The sequence below is a fragment of the Oryctolagus cuniculus genome, chromosome 4 (assembly GCF_051225735.1).
Source record: "Oryctolagus cuniculus isolate XC-2025 breed Fujian yellow rabbit chromosome 4, ASM5122573v1, whole genome shotgun sequence".
Lineage (NCBI taxonomy): Eukaryota > Metazoa > Chordata > Mammalia > Lagomorpha > Leporidae > Oryctolagus > Oryctolagus cuniculus.
This window is the reverse complement of record NC_142870.1, coordinates 16,650,532-16,664,019: the sequence shown is the minus strand read 5'-3', so window position 1 is coordinate 16,664,019 and position 13,488 is coordinate 16,650,532. Positions and strand designations below refer to the sequence as shown.

The window sequence follows — 13,488 nt, the reverse complement described above, 5'->3', positions numbered from 1 at the left end:
ATAAAACATTGGGACCGGTGCCATGGCCAGTAGGTTAATCCTCCACCTGCGGTGCCAGCATCCCATATGGGAGCTGACTAGTCCCGGCTGCTCTTCCAATCCAGCTCTCTGCTATGGCCTGGGAAAGCAGGGGAGGATGGCCCAAGTGCTTGGGCCCCTGCACCCATGTAAGAGACCAGGAGGAAGCACCTGGCTCCTGGCTTCAGATCGGTGCAGCTCCGGCCATTGCAGCCATTTGGGGAGTGAACCAACAGAAGGAAGACCTTTTCTCTCTCTCTCTCCCTTTCACTGTAACTCTAGTTCTCAAATAAATAATTAAAAAAAAAAGATTTAGAACATTATCATCAACCCCCAAAGTTCTCCTTTTTAGTCTCCACCCAACTCTCTCAAGAGGCAAATAATGTTACATTTTCCCCCACCATAATTAGTTTTGCCTGTTCTGGAATTTACTATGTTTGGAAACATACAGCAGGTACTTCTGTGTAGGGCTGTCACTCAGTATATTTTAAAGATCTGTCCATGTTCTTGTGAATATTGTTTTGTTTTTTATTGCTTTGGTAGTATTCCCCTGCATGAATATACTATTTTTGTGTTCTTGTTTTAAAGAAAAACTGAGCTGTTTCTAGTTTTTTGACTATTATGAATAAAGATGCTGTGAAGATTCTTGTATAGCATTTCATTTCTAATGACACCATTTCAATAAATCATCAAACACTGTGTTCCAGGCACTTCTAAATCATGAACGTTACAGACATGAATAGGACAAAGATGCCCTACTTCTCCAAGAGCTTACATTTCTACATATCTGTGTATTAGGGACCAGGATACACATAGAGGTGAAAAAGAAAAATAACCAGATAGTGATTGATTGCTGGGCAGGGAAGAAAACTAAGTTGATATGGGTTGATCAGTGATTATGTAGTTTGCTTGGTGAATACTTTGGTGAGGCAGTGGCCTTTCTGGGACAATAACATAAACCAGCCTAGAAAGCAAACTGAGGCACACTGAGTATGACAGACTTTATGAGAGACAATGAGGATGGCCAGTGGGCTACCTATATTCAAGCTGCCCAGAATATGTGCTCCAAATGGCACTGGGGTTGGGGATTACTTATTTTTAAGAAGACAAGAAACACAAAATGGAGGTTACAACAAAATGGGTAGTTAGAATTACATTGATTAATACAAACCATTAATCTGTTTCATATAATCTGGTTAGTACAAGCAGTATTAATCAGCTGTTGATTAGCTGCTGCTTACTCTGCTGTATATTCCGGAGAGAAAATTGCAACAAGCAAGAACACGTTTTACTGGAGTTAGTCATCACTGGAATGTCATTAGCTAGTGGGCAAGAACTAAACAATTTAAGGGGCTGGCGCTGTGGTGCAGAGGATTAAAACCCTAGCCTGCAAGTGCCGGCATCCCATATGGGTGCCAGTTCTTGTCCTGGATACTCATCTTCCAATCCAGCTCTCTGCTATGGCCTAGGAAAGCAGTAGAAGATGGCCCAAGTCCTTGGGCTCCTTGCACACTCGTGAAAGACCCAGAAGAAGGGGCCGGCGCTGTGGTGTAGTGGGTTAACGCCCTGGCCCGAAGCGCCGGCATCCCCTAGTTCTGGCTGCTCCTCTTTCAATCCAGCTCTCTGCTATCGCCTGGGAAAGCAGTAGTAGAAGATGGTCCAAGTGCTTGGGCCCCTACACCCTCAGGGAAGACCTGGAAGAAGCTCCTGGCTCCTGGCTTCTGGCTTCATCCATCGTGCAGCTCCGTCTGTTGCAGCCATTTGGGGAGTGAGCCAAGGATGTAAGACCTCTCTCTCTGCCTCTCCTCTCTGTGTAACTCTGACTTTCAAATAAATAAATAAATCTTAAAAAAAAAAAAAAAAAAAAAAAAGACCCAGAAGAAGCTCTGGCTGTTGTCCTCATTTGGGGAGTGAACCAGCAGATGGAAGATCTCTCTCTGGTTCTACCTCTCTCTTAACTCTTTCAAAAAAAAAAAAAAACTTAAAAAAAAATTAAGCAGTTTTAGAGATCTGATGTGACTAGGGGCCTCATGGCTCATGTCCCTCCAGACTAGTGAGCCTCAAATCTTACCTGATTTCAAATTCCTTTCTCAGATACCAACCATGGAAGATCAAGGGGGAAAATGTTTCATGCAGAAGAAGCAGGTATAAAGTTCTGTTTAAAACAGTTTTGTAAAAAGTTCTGCGATGGAGCTTAAAAAAGAAAGCGTTAAAAAAATCTCGGCTTTTTTAATTAAAAAAAGGTGCACCAGTTCCCCTTTCTGCTCTTCAAATATAATGAACTGTTATTCTGGCCATATGACAGGTTAGTATGCCACTTTATTAATCTACTAAGTTGGACGTTTCTTATTCTGTTGATATATATATATATTTTTGCTTTGGCATTACTGCGTCTTTATTTAAAATGAATTCAAGGATGGTGAATTTAATTTATTTCAGTTTAGTACAAAGTGCGTGTTTACAGCAGTAAATGTTTCAAAAATGTTACCCTTCAGAAATTCTTTAATGCTTCCAGTTCTGCTTTAAACTTCACTCTCGCTGCTTCAGCTTTTTATTCTGACCTGGTGTGGTAAGGTTATTTAAGATAACTTAAGCACTCAATGGTGTAAGTTCATAGGTCAGAATTAGGGTAACTAAGGGAAACGGAAACGTTCTTAACTTAGCCACCGTTAGCGGCAGCGTGTTTAAGAAAGGTGACCGGCTAGCAGACGCTGCGCTTCAGGCGCACCCTCCACAAGCATTTCAGTGACTCCACAGTTTACATCCGAGTGCAAAACCTCGTGGGCGCCTGACTCCTCCCTACGCCCCCTCCCGAATTTCCGGTGTAGTCGCGCAAGCGCCCTTCAACCAGCGTCCCCGCTGCGGCACCCTGGGGCCCAAGCTGCTTCCCACAATGCCGCGTTCCGGAAGTTGCTGCCGTCCACGGGTCACTCTGGCTTCGGCTCTGTCACTCTCTATTCGTCACCAGGAGGAAGACGGAGCTGGCTGCCCGGCCCAAAGACCCACGAGGGGATGCAGTTATGGGTGCTATCTCCCTGGGTGAGTTCTGGTCCCGCTGACTCGCGGTCGCCATTCGCCTGACTACCTTCGCTCCGACAACTCGAATCTTCTGCCCCAATCTCGTTCTCTTCTCGTAGGCCCCTTCTCTTTTTAAACACGTTACCTGGCCTCTTCCCGGTGTTGCGTTCTTATTGGCTGCAGTTTCTGTCAGTTACAGGGACTGGCCAATGAGGTGCGGCTGATGGCTCCCTTCTGGGCTTCATGGACTTGGAGGATCCCCCTTGGGCGCGGAACAGTTGGAAGGAAAGGGGAGAGGGGCGGGCGCTGCGCAGGTGGGTGGGTAGCGCCCCGTAGAGAGCACCCTACGAGTAGCGTCTGGGCTGGTAGCTGCGTCCGTCCATGTGCTTAGGAGGAAAAACAGAGGCCTGTCATTTATCTGATTGAATGCTCTCACGAGAGGACCGATCGCAAAACTCGAAAGACGTTTCAGACCTGCTGATCAAGTTACCCACACGCTTTACAATCTTAATGGAATCGAATAGGCCGGGGAAGACTGGGGGTGTGGGCCGAGAGGAAAGGGAGTTGGATTGATAGGAGAGCCGGCAAGACTGGCTGTGATTGATATTTAGTGTGGCGTCCTGCAAAGAATAATTTGACTAAAACTCTAATTCTCATCTAAGACTCACCTAAGGGGGGGAAAATCTAATTGTTTATTGATTTTTTTTATAGGTGATGGCACTCACAGTAGTCTTCTCACGTCTCATTTGTTGCCTTTATAGTTAAAAAAAAAATCACTGGCACTCTTTCCACAGCATTGAATTGACTCCTTCTGTCCTCTGCCTGCAGCAACTACACTTCGGCTTTCAAATTTCCCTTTGGAGTCTGAGCTGCAATCCTCATACCAGTTTACTAGTGCTGTCTTCCCTACTGCAGACTTCTGACTTCTTCATTCTTCATCCTTTTCTTTTTCACCAGAACTTGTTTGCTTCATTCTTCCGTATCTACCTTTGCATCTTGTAATCACCCTTTATGCCTCAGGTACTATTCTGTTTTTCTATTTCAATGCAAAAAGTATTCCCTGAGAACTTATTCGAACTAACTATGCTAGATGACATAGGCAATTCAAAAGTCACACTTAAAATGTTAATAATAATAATGCCAGTTCTTTCTGTAAGAACTTTAGATTCCAGATAGAGAAATAACATGTGTCCATGTTAAAGATTTAAGAAGCAGTCTGCTGCAGTATCTGATGAAGGGGCAGGATGAATAAACTCTGGAAATTCAGCAAGGAGGTTTATTTAAAATGGTTGCCTAAGGCTTCATTGACATGGAGAGCTTGGAGGATTGGGAAGATGTTGGACAAATGGAAAGAACGTCTCTATTAGAAATTGAAGTCGTAAAGGTGGGGGCCAAAGAGTTTTGGAGTGGAAAATAGTGAAGAGAAGGACTTGATTGGAAGGGAGAGTGCTGGTCTTGGAACCCCAAAGATCTGCATTTTGGTTCCATCTCTGTCACTCTGATCTTTTGTTGCTGAGTTTCCTCCTTTAGTGAAATACCCTTATGTCAAAGGGTTGTGAAGATCATGTGATCTTTGAGAAAGAACTTTGAAGATCAAAAGCACCATATATTTATAACTTGAGTGCTTTGTTGTTGCTGCTGTAGAGTAATGAGAATCGTGATTACCAGAACATTGGAACCAAATTAGGAAGGGCCATGAATGCAAAGTCCAGGAATGTGGCCTGGGAACCTATTAAATGCTTTTGGCTCTCTGCTATGGTCTGGGAAAGCAGTGGAAGATGGCCCAAGACCCTGGGCCCCTGCACCCGTGTGGGAGACCCGGAAGAAGCTCCTGGCTCCTGGTTCGTTGTGGCCATTTGGCGAGTGAACGGGCGGATGGAAGACCTCTCTCTCTCTCTCTGTCTCTCTCTCTCTTTCTGCCTTTCAAATAAATAAATAAATCTTAAAAAATAAATAAATAAAAAAGGGTGATGGGATAAAAATGGCAAGATGAATCTGGAATACTGCATAGATGAGGGAGTTGGATTAGAGGCTAGAATTTGGGTACTATTGTGTTCATTTGTTTCTCAATTCTATACTTCTAAATAAGATACATTATGTAAAGTGTTATCTTTAGGGTGAAGAAAAGTATTTACAATGTATGTTGTTTTGTATATAGTATATACTTTGTGTTCCTTTATTTATTTTGTAAATATTTTAGATTAGTCTTGGAAAGGTAGTCTTACTAGTTACTTTATGGGGCACTCTCTTTCACATAAACCTTTTTGAATTGCCATTAATTACACTAACTCATCAATAGTAAAATGAATACTTCTAAGATTTTAGGTCAAAGCAGCAATGACAACAAAAGATCAGAATTAACTGGAAATGTTTTCAAAAATAAAAAATGTTGCAAGTCTTACCTTCCATTTATGAAATCAGAACTTAAATGATGAGCTCAGGTAAAATAGCTGTTAAAGTCATTCAAGAGATTTGGACACTAATAAGTTATTCTTCTGCATATTAAAAATTACAACTTTTTAAAATTACTGTTAAGGGTCAATGTTTATGATCTCTTAGTACTTTTTATTTTCTAATTTTGAATTGTTGACTAAGGAGGTAAAGATTTGATGTATTCCTTCTAAACTGGCTACTACAGTATTTATTGAAGATCCCTACACCATATTTAGCTGTCTTTCTTCCCAGAATGTGAGACACTCAGAAAGAACACAGTAATGTAAATAGTTGAGAAGGCAGTTGCAATCAATTCCTGGTTAGCTAGTAACAGAGGAAATCCTGAAACTTAAAATGTAGAAGAATGTATCACTTTTTATATTTGTCTTTGAAGTTATTTTGTGATTCTAGCGTCCTTTAGGAGATTTCAGATTTTTAAAAATTTTTTGTTAACGAAATGATCAATTCATAGACTGCAGAGCTAAGAAAGGTGACTTAGAAGGCAAGGAAATTAGTAGTTTAAAAGTGCATTCCGCATTTGTGGTGAAGAGTCAAATTGCTGATAGTGTTCAGTGCTGAGACTCTTTGAGAGATCTTGATAAGAACACTGTGATTCTCTGCTGATGTTTACATTTACATCTTGTTAAGAGTCATTTTTTCCAAGCTATGAAAAACAAGGGCAGTTCTATCCTACCTACTTAAGAGTTCGTAATGAAAACCAGATGATAGGTGTGAATAGTCTTTGTAAATTATAAACTGTATAGCCTTGTAAAAGAAATGTGGCTTCATTATATTTTTGTTTCAATGAGAAGTATTCAATATACTTTTTTCTGGTCAGGTTAACTTTTATCTTGTTTTCTAGATTGTATTTTGTGTCAGTAAGTAATCCATAAAGTGCCAACATGGGAAAGAAACGGACAAAGGGAAAAACTGTTCCAATTGATGATTCCTCTGAATCCCCAGGTATATTTCACCTATTGAGTATGAAAAGTGGTTTGTATCTCTTGAAGGGACTTACTTTAATATGTGAATGGGATCAAGGTGTATATTGTTACATAGTCTGCATTTAAGAATGTTTATGTCTACATGTGATTTAATAGTCTTCAACAACATTTTTAATGGTGTATTCCATTCTATAAAGACCATGGGCACCTGTTTCTTAATCTATTTAGCTAATTCCCTGCTGTTTCAGATTTAGGTAATCTTTAGCTTTTTAGCATTACAAATTGAACAGTAATAAACATCTTTGTATCTGAATCTCTGTACATTCAGTTATTTTCTTGTTACAGATGCTATAAGTAGAATTGCTGACTGCAAGGGTATAAAACAAAAGGTTCTTTTGATTCTGTTGCCAGATTTCCATCCCAAGATGTTTTATTAATTTACAGGCCTCTTGGTGACATAGTAAAGTGACCATTTCCCTAAACCTTCACCAGCATTTGTTAATATTATTTGTAAACATTTCTGTTCATTTTTAAAAAAGATTTATTTATTTATTTGAAAGGCAGAGGCAGAGAGGGAGGCAGAGTGAAAGGGGGAGGGGGAGGGGAGGGGAATGGGGAGCCGGAGCCAGAGCTTCCTCTGGGTCTCCCATGTGGGTGCAGGAGCCCAAGGACTTTGGCCATCTTCTACTGCCTTCCCAGGCCATAGCGGAGAGCTGCCATGATCGGAAGCCAGCCCCTTCTGCTGTTTTTTTAAGTTAAGAAATTCACCTTTTTTTCTTTTGTGTTTCTTTGACTACTGGAATTTAGTAGTTTTTCTTTTTCTTTTTCTTTTTTTTTTTTTTGACAGGCAGAGTGGATAGTGAGAGAGAGAGACAGAGAGAAAGGTCTTCCTTTGCCGTTGGTTCACCCTCCAATGGCCGCTGTGGCAGGCGCGCTGTGGCCGGCGCACCACGCTGATCCGATGGCAGGAGCCAGGAGCCAGGTGCTTTTCCTGGTCTCCCACGGGGTGCAGGGCCCAAGCACTTGGGCCATCCTCCACTGCACTCCCGGGCCACAGGAGAGACCTGGCCTGGAAGGGGGGCAACTGGGACAGAATCCAGCGCCCCAACCAGGACTAGAACCCGGTGTGCCGGCGCCGCTAGGCGGAGGATTAGCCTAGTGAGCCGCGGCGCCGGCTCGGAATTTAGTAGTTTTTCTACTCATCTGCATTCCTATTTCGTTTTCTTTGTGCGCTTTCTTCAGGTGCCACTTGACTAGCTTCTAAACCTCTGGTGTTAGGGCTGGTGCTGTGGCATAGCGAGTAAAGTGCCTGGGCGCCTGTTCAGGTCCCAGCTGCTCCACTTCTGACCCAGCTCTCTGCTGTGGCCTGGGAAAGCAGTAGAAGATGGCCCAAGTCCTTGGGCCCTTCTGCATATGTGGGAGACTTGGAGGAAGCTCTTCACTCCTGGCTTCGGATAGGTGCAGTTCCGGCTGTTGCAGCCAGTTGGGGAGTGAACCAGAGGATGGAAGACCTCTCTCTCTTTCTCTCTCTGCCTCTCCCTGCATATAAACCTCTGGTGTCCCTGGAACAGTTCAAGTCCCTTAGAATGGCTTTCCAGCCCTTTACATTCCTGGCCACAACAGGGTTTTCAGTCTTCGATGACAGTTGGACAGTTTTTATACATGTGTGAGTCCACCATTTGGGAAGACAGTGTGCACTAAATGCCTTGGTTCATGAGACTGGCCTTTTGGGATTGCTCTTCTTTCCCAGAGGTCATGATTAATACTTGAATTATAAAGTCCGAAAGACTTGAGCCCACATGTACCGTAGCCACTCAATAGTTCTATGACCTTGGACACTATATATTATTTTTCTCCCTTGCCTTAGGATGAATTTGAGGATTCAGTGAGGTAAGGTATGCAAAATAGCTAGCACAGCTTATATGAAGTGTGCAGTCAGTATCAGAATTTATTACTGCTCTTATCATCTAGGACTCTACAGATGTGACCTTTCCTGGGAAACTTTTGGCAGCTTTAGCCTTCTCCTCTTTGGCTGGTACAGCATATGTCCTGCACGTGATTTAGCTGGCTTTTTTCCCCAGAATGTTAGCTACTCACAAAGAAGAATTGCAGGGGCTGACATTGTGGCACAGCGGGTTAAGCTGCTGCTTGCAGTGCTGGCATCCCTTATGAGTGCTGGTTCAGGTCCCAGCTGTTTCCAATCCAGCCTCTTGCTAATGTGTCTGGGAAGGCAGCAGATGATCTCCCAAGCGCTTGGGCCCTGTCACTCATGTTGGAGACGTGGATGGAGTTCCTGGCTCCTGGTTTTGGCCTTGGCTAGCCCCAGATGTTGCAGCCAGTTTAGAAAGTGAACCAGCTAATGGAAGATATCCCCTTCCCCCAACTGCTTTGCTTTCCAAATAATGAATGAATGAATCTTTTTTTTTTTTTTAACAAAGAACTGTGCCTTGATTGTTTGTAGGTTCCCAGGCATCTTGCACAGTCCTAGCCAGCAACAGGTGTATTACTGAGTGAATGAAGGATCTTCTATGCAAACTATTTTTATGTTCACTAAATTTATTTTTGAAGTCACAAAACATTTCTTACAAAATTGCATTACATTCTGCACAGTGCTGTGACAGATGCCAGGGGTATGTGGACTAGTTAATATCTTCCCTGTCCCCATATCCAGATGCCACCATGTTCACAGAGGAAGATGTTCACAATAATTACACAGCAGGGATTCTTTTCATTTAAACCACCAACGATGAACAAAAAATAAAATTACCCACTCTGTTGCTGTTTTGAAATTTTAGTGTCAGTTTTTGCATGCCCATTCCCTCACAGCCATGCTTGTAACCAATTAAAAGAGTGCATTCATTGAACTCCAGAGATTCACTGCAGATCAAATTCAGGATACCTGTTAAGCAGAGGAATGTTGCCTTTTTAAACAAAAGTATTCCCTGTAAGCCTATTACCATAAGGAGAGTTGGAAATATGATAAAGGGCCTTAGTATAAAGAAAAGAGCCAAATAATGTGGAATGAATCTATATGGGCAGTGGTGGTTCTAAGGTATTCAAAGAGCAAAATTTCAAATTTGCATAAGATTCTTTTCTCTCAATCAAATGCTCAAGTATCAGATTTTAAGTTTTCAGATTATCTGTCCATACAATAAATTTATTTTGAAGTTTGATAAAGGTTAAGTTTTGAGGTTAATTGAAGGAAGTTCTTTTTATATTCTGTATTTCTTCTTTACCATTTTAATAGAGCCTATGTGCAGACACATTAGAAAAGGACTGGAACAAAGTAATCTGAAAAGGGCGCTGGTGGATGTGGAGTGGAATATTTGCCAAGACTGTAAGATGGACAATAAACTAAAAGACAGATCTGAGGAAGAAACAGAAGAAAACCCTTCAGTTTGGCTGTGTCTTAAATGTGGCCATCAGGTATGCCTATGTTTGGATCAATAAGGGGTTTTAGAAATCTCTTTCAACTTGTATTAGAAAGTATTACCTGTAAGTACGATCTGGATAATCATGATGCCAGCCGGTGTAGATCTTGTTTTCTGGGGAACCAGGTCTGAGACAGATTTGTATATAGGTACTGTATTGGTGCATGTTCTCAAGTACCAAACCAGTAAGATGGAAGCAGTTTTAGGCAGAGGGAGAAACTGGTTGAAGGGATGAATTGCAATAGAGCCTCAGCCAGCCCCACATTTAACTGTGAGCCTTCAGAGATGTCCTGAATTGAAACAAGCAGCCAAGTCTTATACCTGTGTGTAGACAAGTCACTAGATATGCACTGCCCCTTGCGTGGTGTAGGAACCTGGGCAAGGCAGCCCCCTTTTGTGACAATAGTTTCTGGGAATGGATGGACTGAGCTCAGACCCTCTCAGTAAGCCACGTTCCCAAGAGTTGGGGGAATGAATACTATGGTCATGCAGGGTGAGAGAGTATTTGGCTGGCCCATCACAGTGTCTGATACACCAGCTCACAGCAATTGCCATGTTACTAAATGTTAGAACCTTTTAGTCACCCTTAGTGGTGACAACTTTAAATGTTAGGAACCTGGCTACTAGCCTATACTGAATTTCAACATAAGGCAGACAGAAATTTTTTCATTTTTTAAAATTGAAGATGTCATTGAGAAAATCATAGATTCACATCCAGTTCTAAAGAATGATACAGAGATTTTTTTGCATAGTGTTAACGTCACGTACATGGTTTTTTAAAATATTATGCACATTGATATAGTCCTCTGGCCTCATTCAGATCCCTCTAGTATTTTCTGTCATTTGTGTGGGCATTATGTTCTGTATACTTTTATTACCACAGATTTGTGTGCCCATCACTACAGTCAAGATAATGAATTTGGAACAGGCATTTAGCCTAATGTGAAGACATCTGCATCCCACATCAAAGTGCATAAGTTTTATACCTGGGTCTAGCACCTGATTGTGACTTCTTGCCAGTACAGATCATGGGAGACAGTGGTGATGGTTCAACTAATTGGGTTCCTGCCACCCAGGTGGGAGACCTGGTTTATATTCCTGGGTCCTGCCTCCTATCTTCTGTCCCAGCCAAGCCCTGGCCATTACAGGCATTTGAGGAATGAACTAGCTAGTGGTGTTCTTTCTCTGTCTCTCAAATAAATTGTAAAGTGATAAAAATTACACTGAATTGTTCCAACATCATCAAGAACTCATTACCCTTTTATAATCATATATCCCTATTATCATGCCTCTCCCTAGTATCTGGCTACCACTACTCTGTTATCTAGTTCAAAAAATTTTGTAATTTAAACAATGTTACATGAACAGTATTACACAGTATAGGCCCTAAGATTTTATTTCTTTAGGATAAATGTCTAAGAGTGAAATTGCTGGGTCCTCTGATAATTAAATGTTTAGATTTTTAAGAAACTGCCAAGGTACTGGAGCTGTGGCGCAGCAGGTTAACTGTCACCTGTAGTATCGGCATCCCATATGGATGCCCATTCAAGTCCTGGCTGTCCCACTTCTGATCCAGCTCCCTGCTAATGTGCCTGAGAAAGCAGTGGAGGATGGCCCAAGTTCTTGGTCCCCTGCGCTCATGTGGAAGACTGAGAGCAAGCTCTTGGGACCTTGGCCATTGTGGCCATTTGGGGAGTGAACTAGTGTATGGAAGATGTGTCTCTCCCTCTCTCTGTAACTCTTTCAACTAAATAAAATAAATGTTTTAACAAAACAAAACTGCAGTTTTTTAGAGTGACTGTACCATTTTATGTTCCTACCAGCAATGTATGAGTAATTTCCTTTTTCAGTATCTTTGCCAACATTTAGTATTGTCAGAATTTTTATTTTAGCCATTGTCATAAGAGTATATTGATAGCTTAAACAGCCTACGTTAGGAGCTGGTGTTTGGTCTAGCAGTTAAGATGCTGGTTAAGATTCTTGTGTTGCATATTAGAGTGCCTGGGTTTGATTCTGGGCTCCATGTCCAGCTCTTTGCTCTTGCAGACTCTGGGAGGCAGCAGGTCATGGCTCAAATGGTAGTCTCCCAGCCACACATCTGGGAGACATGGATGGAGTTCTCGGCTCTTGGTTTTGGCCTGGCCAAACCCCTGGTTGTTGTGGGCACTTGGGGAGTGAACCAGAGGATAAGAGATCAGTGTTTCTGCCTTCCAAATAAAAAAAAAAAAGAAAAAAAAAGTTTCTATTGCTTATTTGTCATTTGAAAATTGAGCCTCTTCATACAGATGATGAGTATGAATATATTTTACTATTTTGTATTTTTCAGAATATATTTCCTGTTATAAATTTTATTCTGCTCCCTTTTTAATTCCTCGGGGTAAGATGGTGTCAGTACTAACTGTTCATGTTCATCCCACTAGCTGTCTTCTGCACTCTTAGCTAGTGATTCTTTTTTTTTTTTTAAACATTTTATTTATTTATTTGAGAGGTAGAGTTACAGAAAGTGCAGAGGGAGAGATAGAAAGAAAGGTCTTCCATCCGCTGTTCCTTTCCCCAAATGGCCACAACGGCTGGAGCTGTGTTGATCCAAAGCCAGGAGCTTCTTCCAGGTCTCCCACATGGGTGCAGGGCCCACTAGGGCCATCTTCTGTTGCTTTCCCAGGCCATAGCAGAGAGCTGGATTGGAATAGGAGCAGCGGGGACTAGAACTGGTGCCCTTATGGTATGCTGGCACCTCAGACAGAGAATTAACCTATTGCGCCACAGCGCTGGACCCACTAGTGATTCTTAATTGTTATCTCAAGATAACTCCTTCATGGGCTGGCGCTGTGGCTCACTTGGCTAATCCTCCACCTGTGGCTCTGGCATCCCGGGTTCTAGTCTCGGTTGGGGCGACAGATACTAGTCCTGGTTGCTCTTCTTCCAGGCCAGCTCTCTGCTGTGGCCCAGGAGGGCAGTGGAGGATGGCCCAAGTGCTTGTGCCCCTGCACCCGCATGGGAGACCGTGAGGAAGCGCCTGGCTCCTGGCTTCAGATCGGCGCAGCACTGCCCGCAGTGGCCATTTGGGGAGTGAACCAACAGAAGGAAGACTTTTCTCTCTGTTTCTCTCTCACTGTCTATAATTCTCTCTCTCTCTCTCACTGTCTAATTAAGCCTGGCCAAAAATAAATAAATAAATAAAAATGATAACTCCTTGTGTTTCAAATGATCTCAGATATTATATTTTTAAAATTAGCATTAAATTTTAATTTATTTATTTTGGAATTAAACATTGAGGGGGATAAATTAAACAGGTAGTGTTTGATATCATAAAGAATTAGAAGCCACTGATGTGTATTCTCCAAAGCCTATTATTTAGCGGCAGTAGAAACAATACCAGCTATTGTAGTATGGTCTGTTTAAAAGTTGGTACCCTAGTTCTTGTATGTACACAGTGAAGATATATTTCTTAACAGTGATCTGACCTTGTTTCAGGTGGCAGAAAATATGGTTTTGTTCTTTTATAAATAAACCTATGTATCTTTTAGGTTAAAGCCCCCCCCCCCTTTTTTTTTAAGATACTTATTTTATTTGAAAGGCAGACAGTTACAAAGAGAGAGGGAGAGATGGAGGGAGATATTCTATCCACTAGTTCACTCCCTAAA

At 42.0% G+C, this 13,488-nt stretch overlaps 1 protein-coding gene across 17 annotated transcripts in view; it reads left to right on the top strand.

Annotated features, from left to right (window-relative positions):
* The first annotated feature begins 2,851 nt into the window (after positions 1 to 2,851).
* USP16 (ubiquitin specific peptidase 16) overlaps positions 2,852 to 13,488 on the top strand; it is a 39,152-nt gene continuing 28,515 nt past the window's right edge. For 3 of the 17 annotated variants that reach the window (XM_089330608.1, XM_089330607.1, XM_089330603.1), the window contains exons 1-4: positions 2,918 to 3,057; positions 3,865 to 4,056; positions 6,332 to 6,432; positions 9,661 to 9,839. Coding sequence is in view for 8 of the 17 variants with exons in the window: in XM_008267159.4 (XP_008265381.2) it covers positions 6,372 to 6,432; positions 9,661 to 9,839 (240 nt within the window). In the remaining 9 variants the exon portion in view is untranslated. Of the gene's footprint in view, positions 3,058 to 3,864; positions 4,057 to 6,331; positions 6,433 to 9,660; positions 9,840 to 13,488 lie in introns of all 17 variants that reach the window. The other 14 variants (XM_070071892.2, XM_008267160.4, XM_008267162.4 and 11 more) reach the window with 14 other exon arrangements.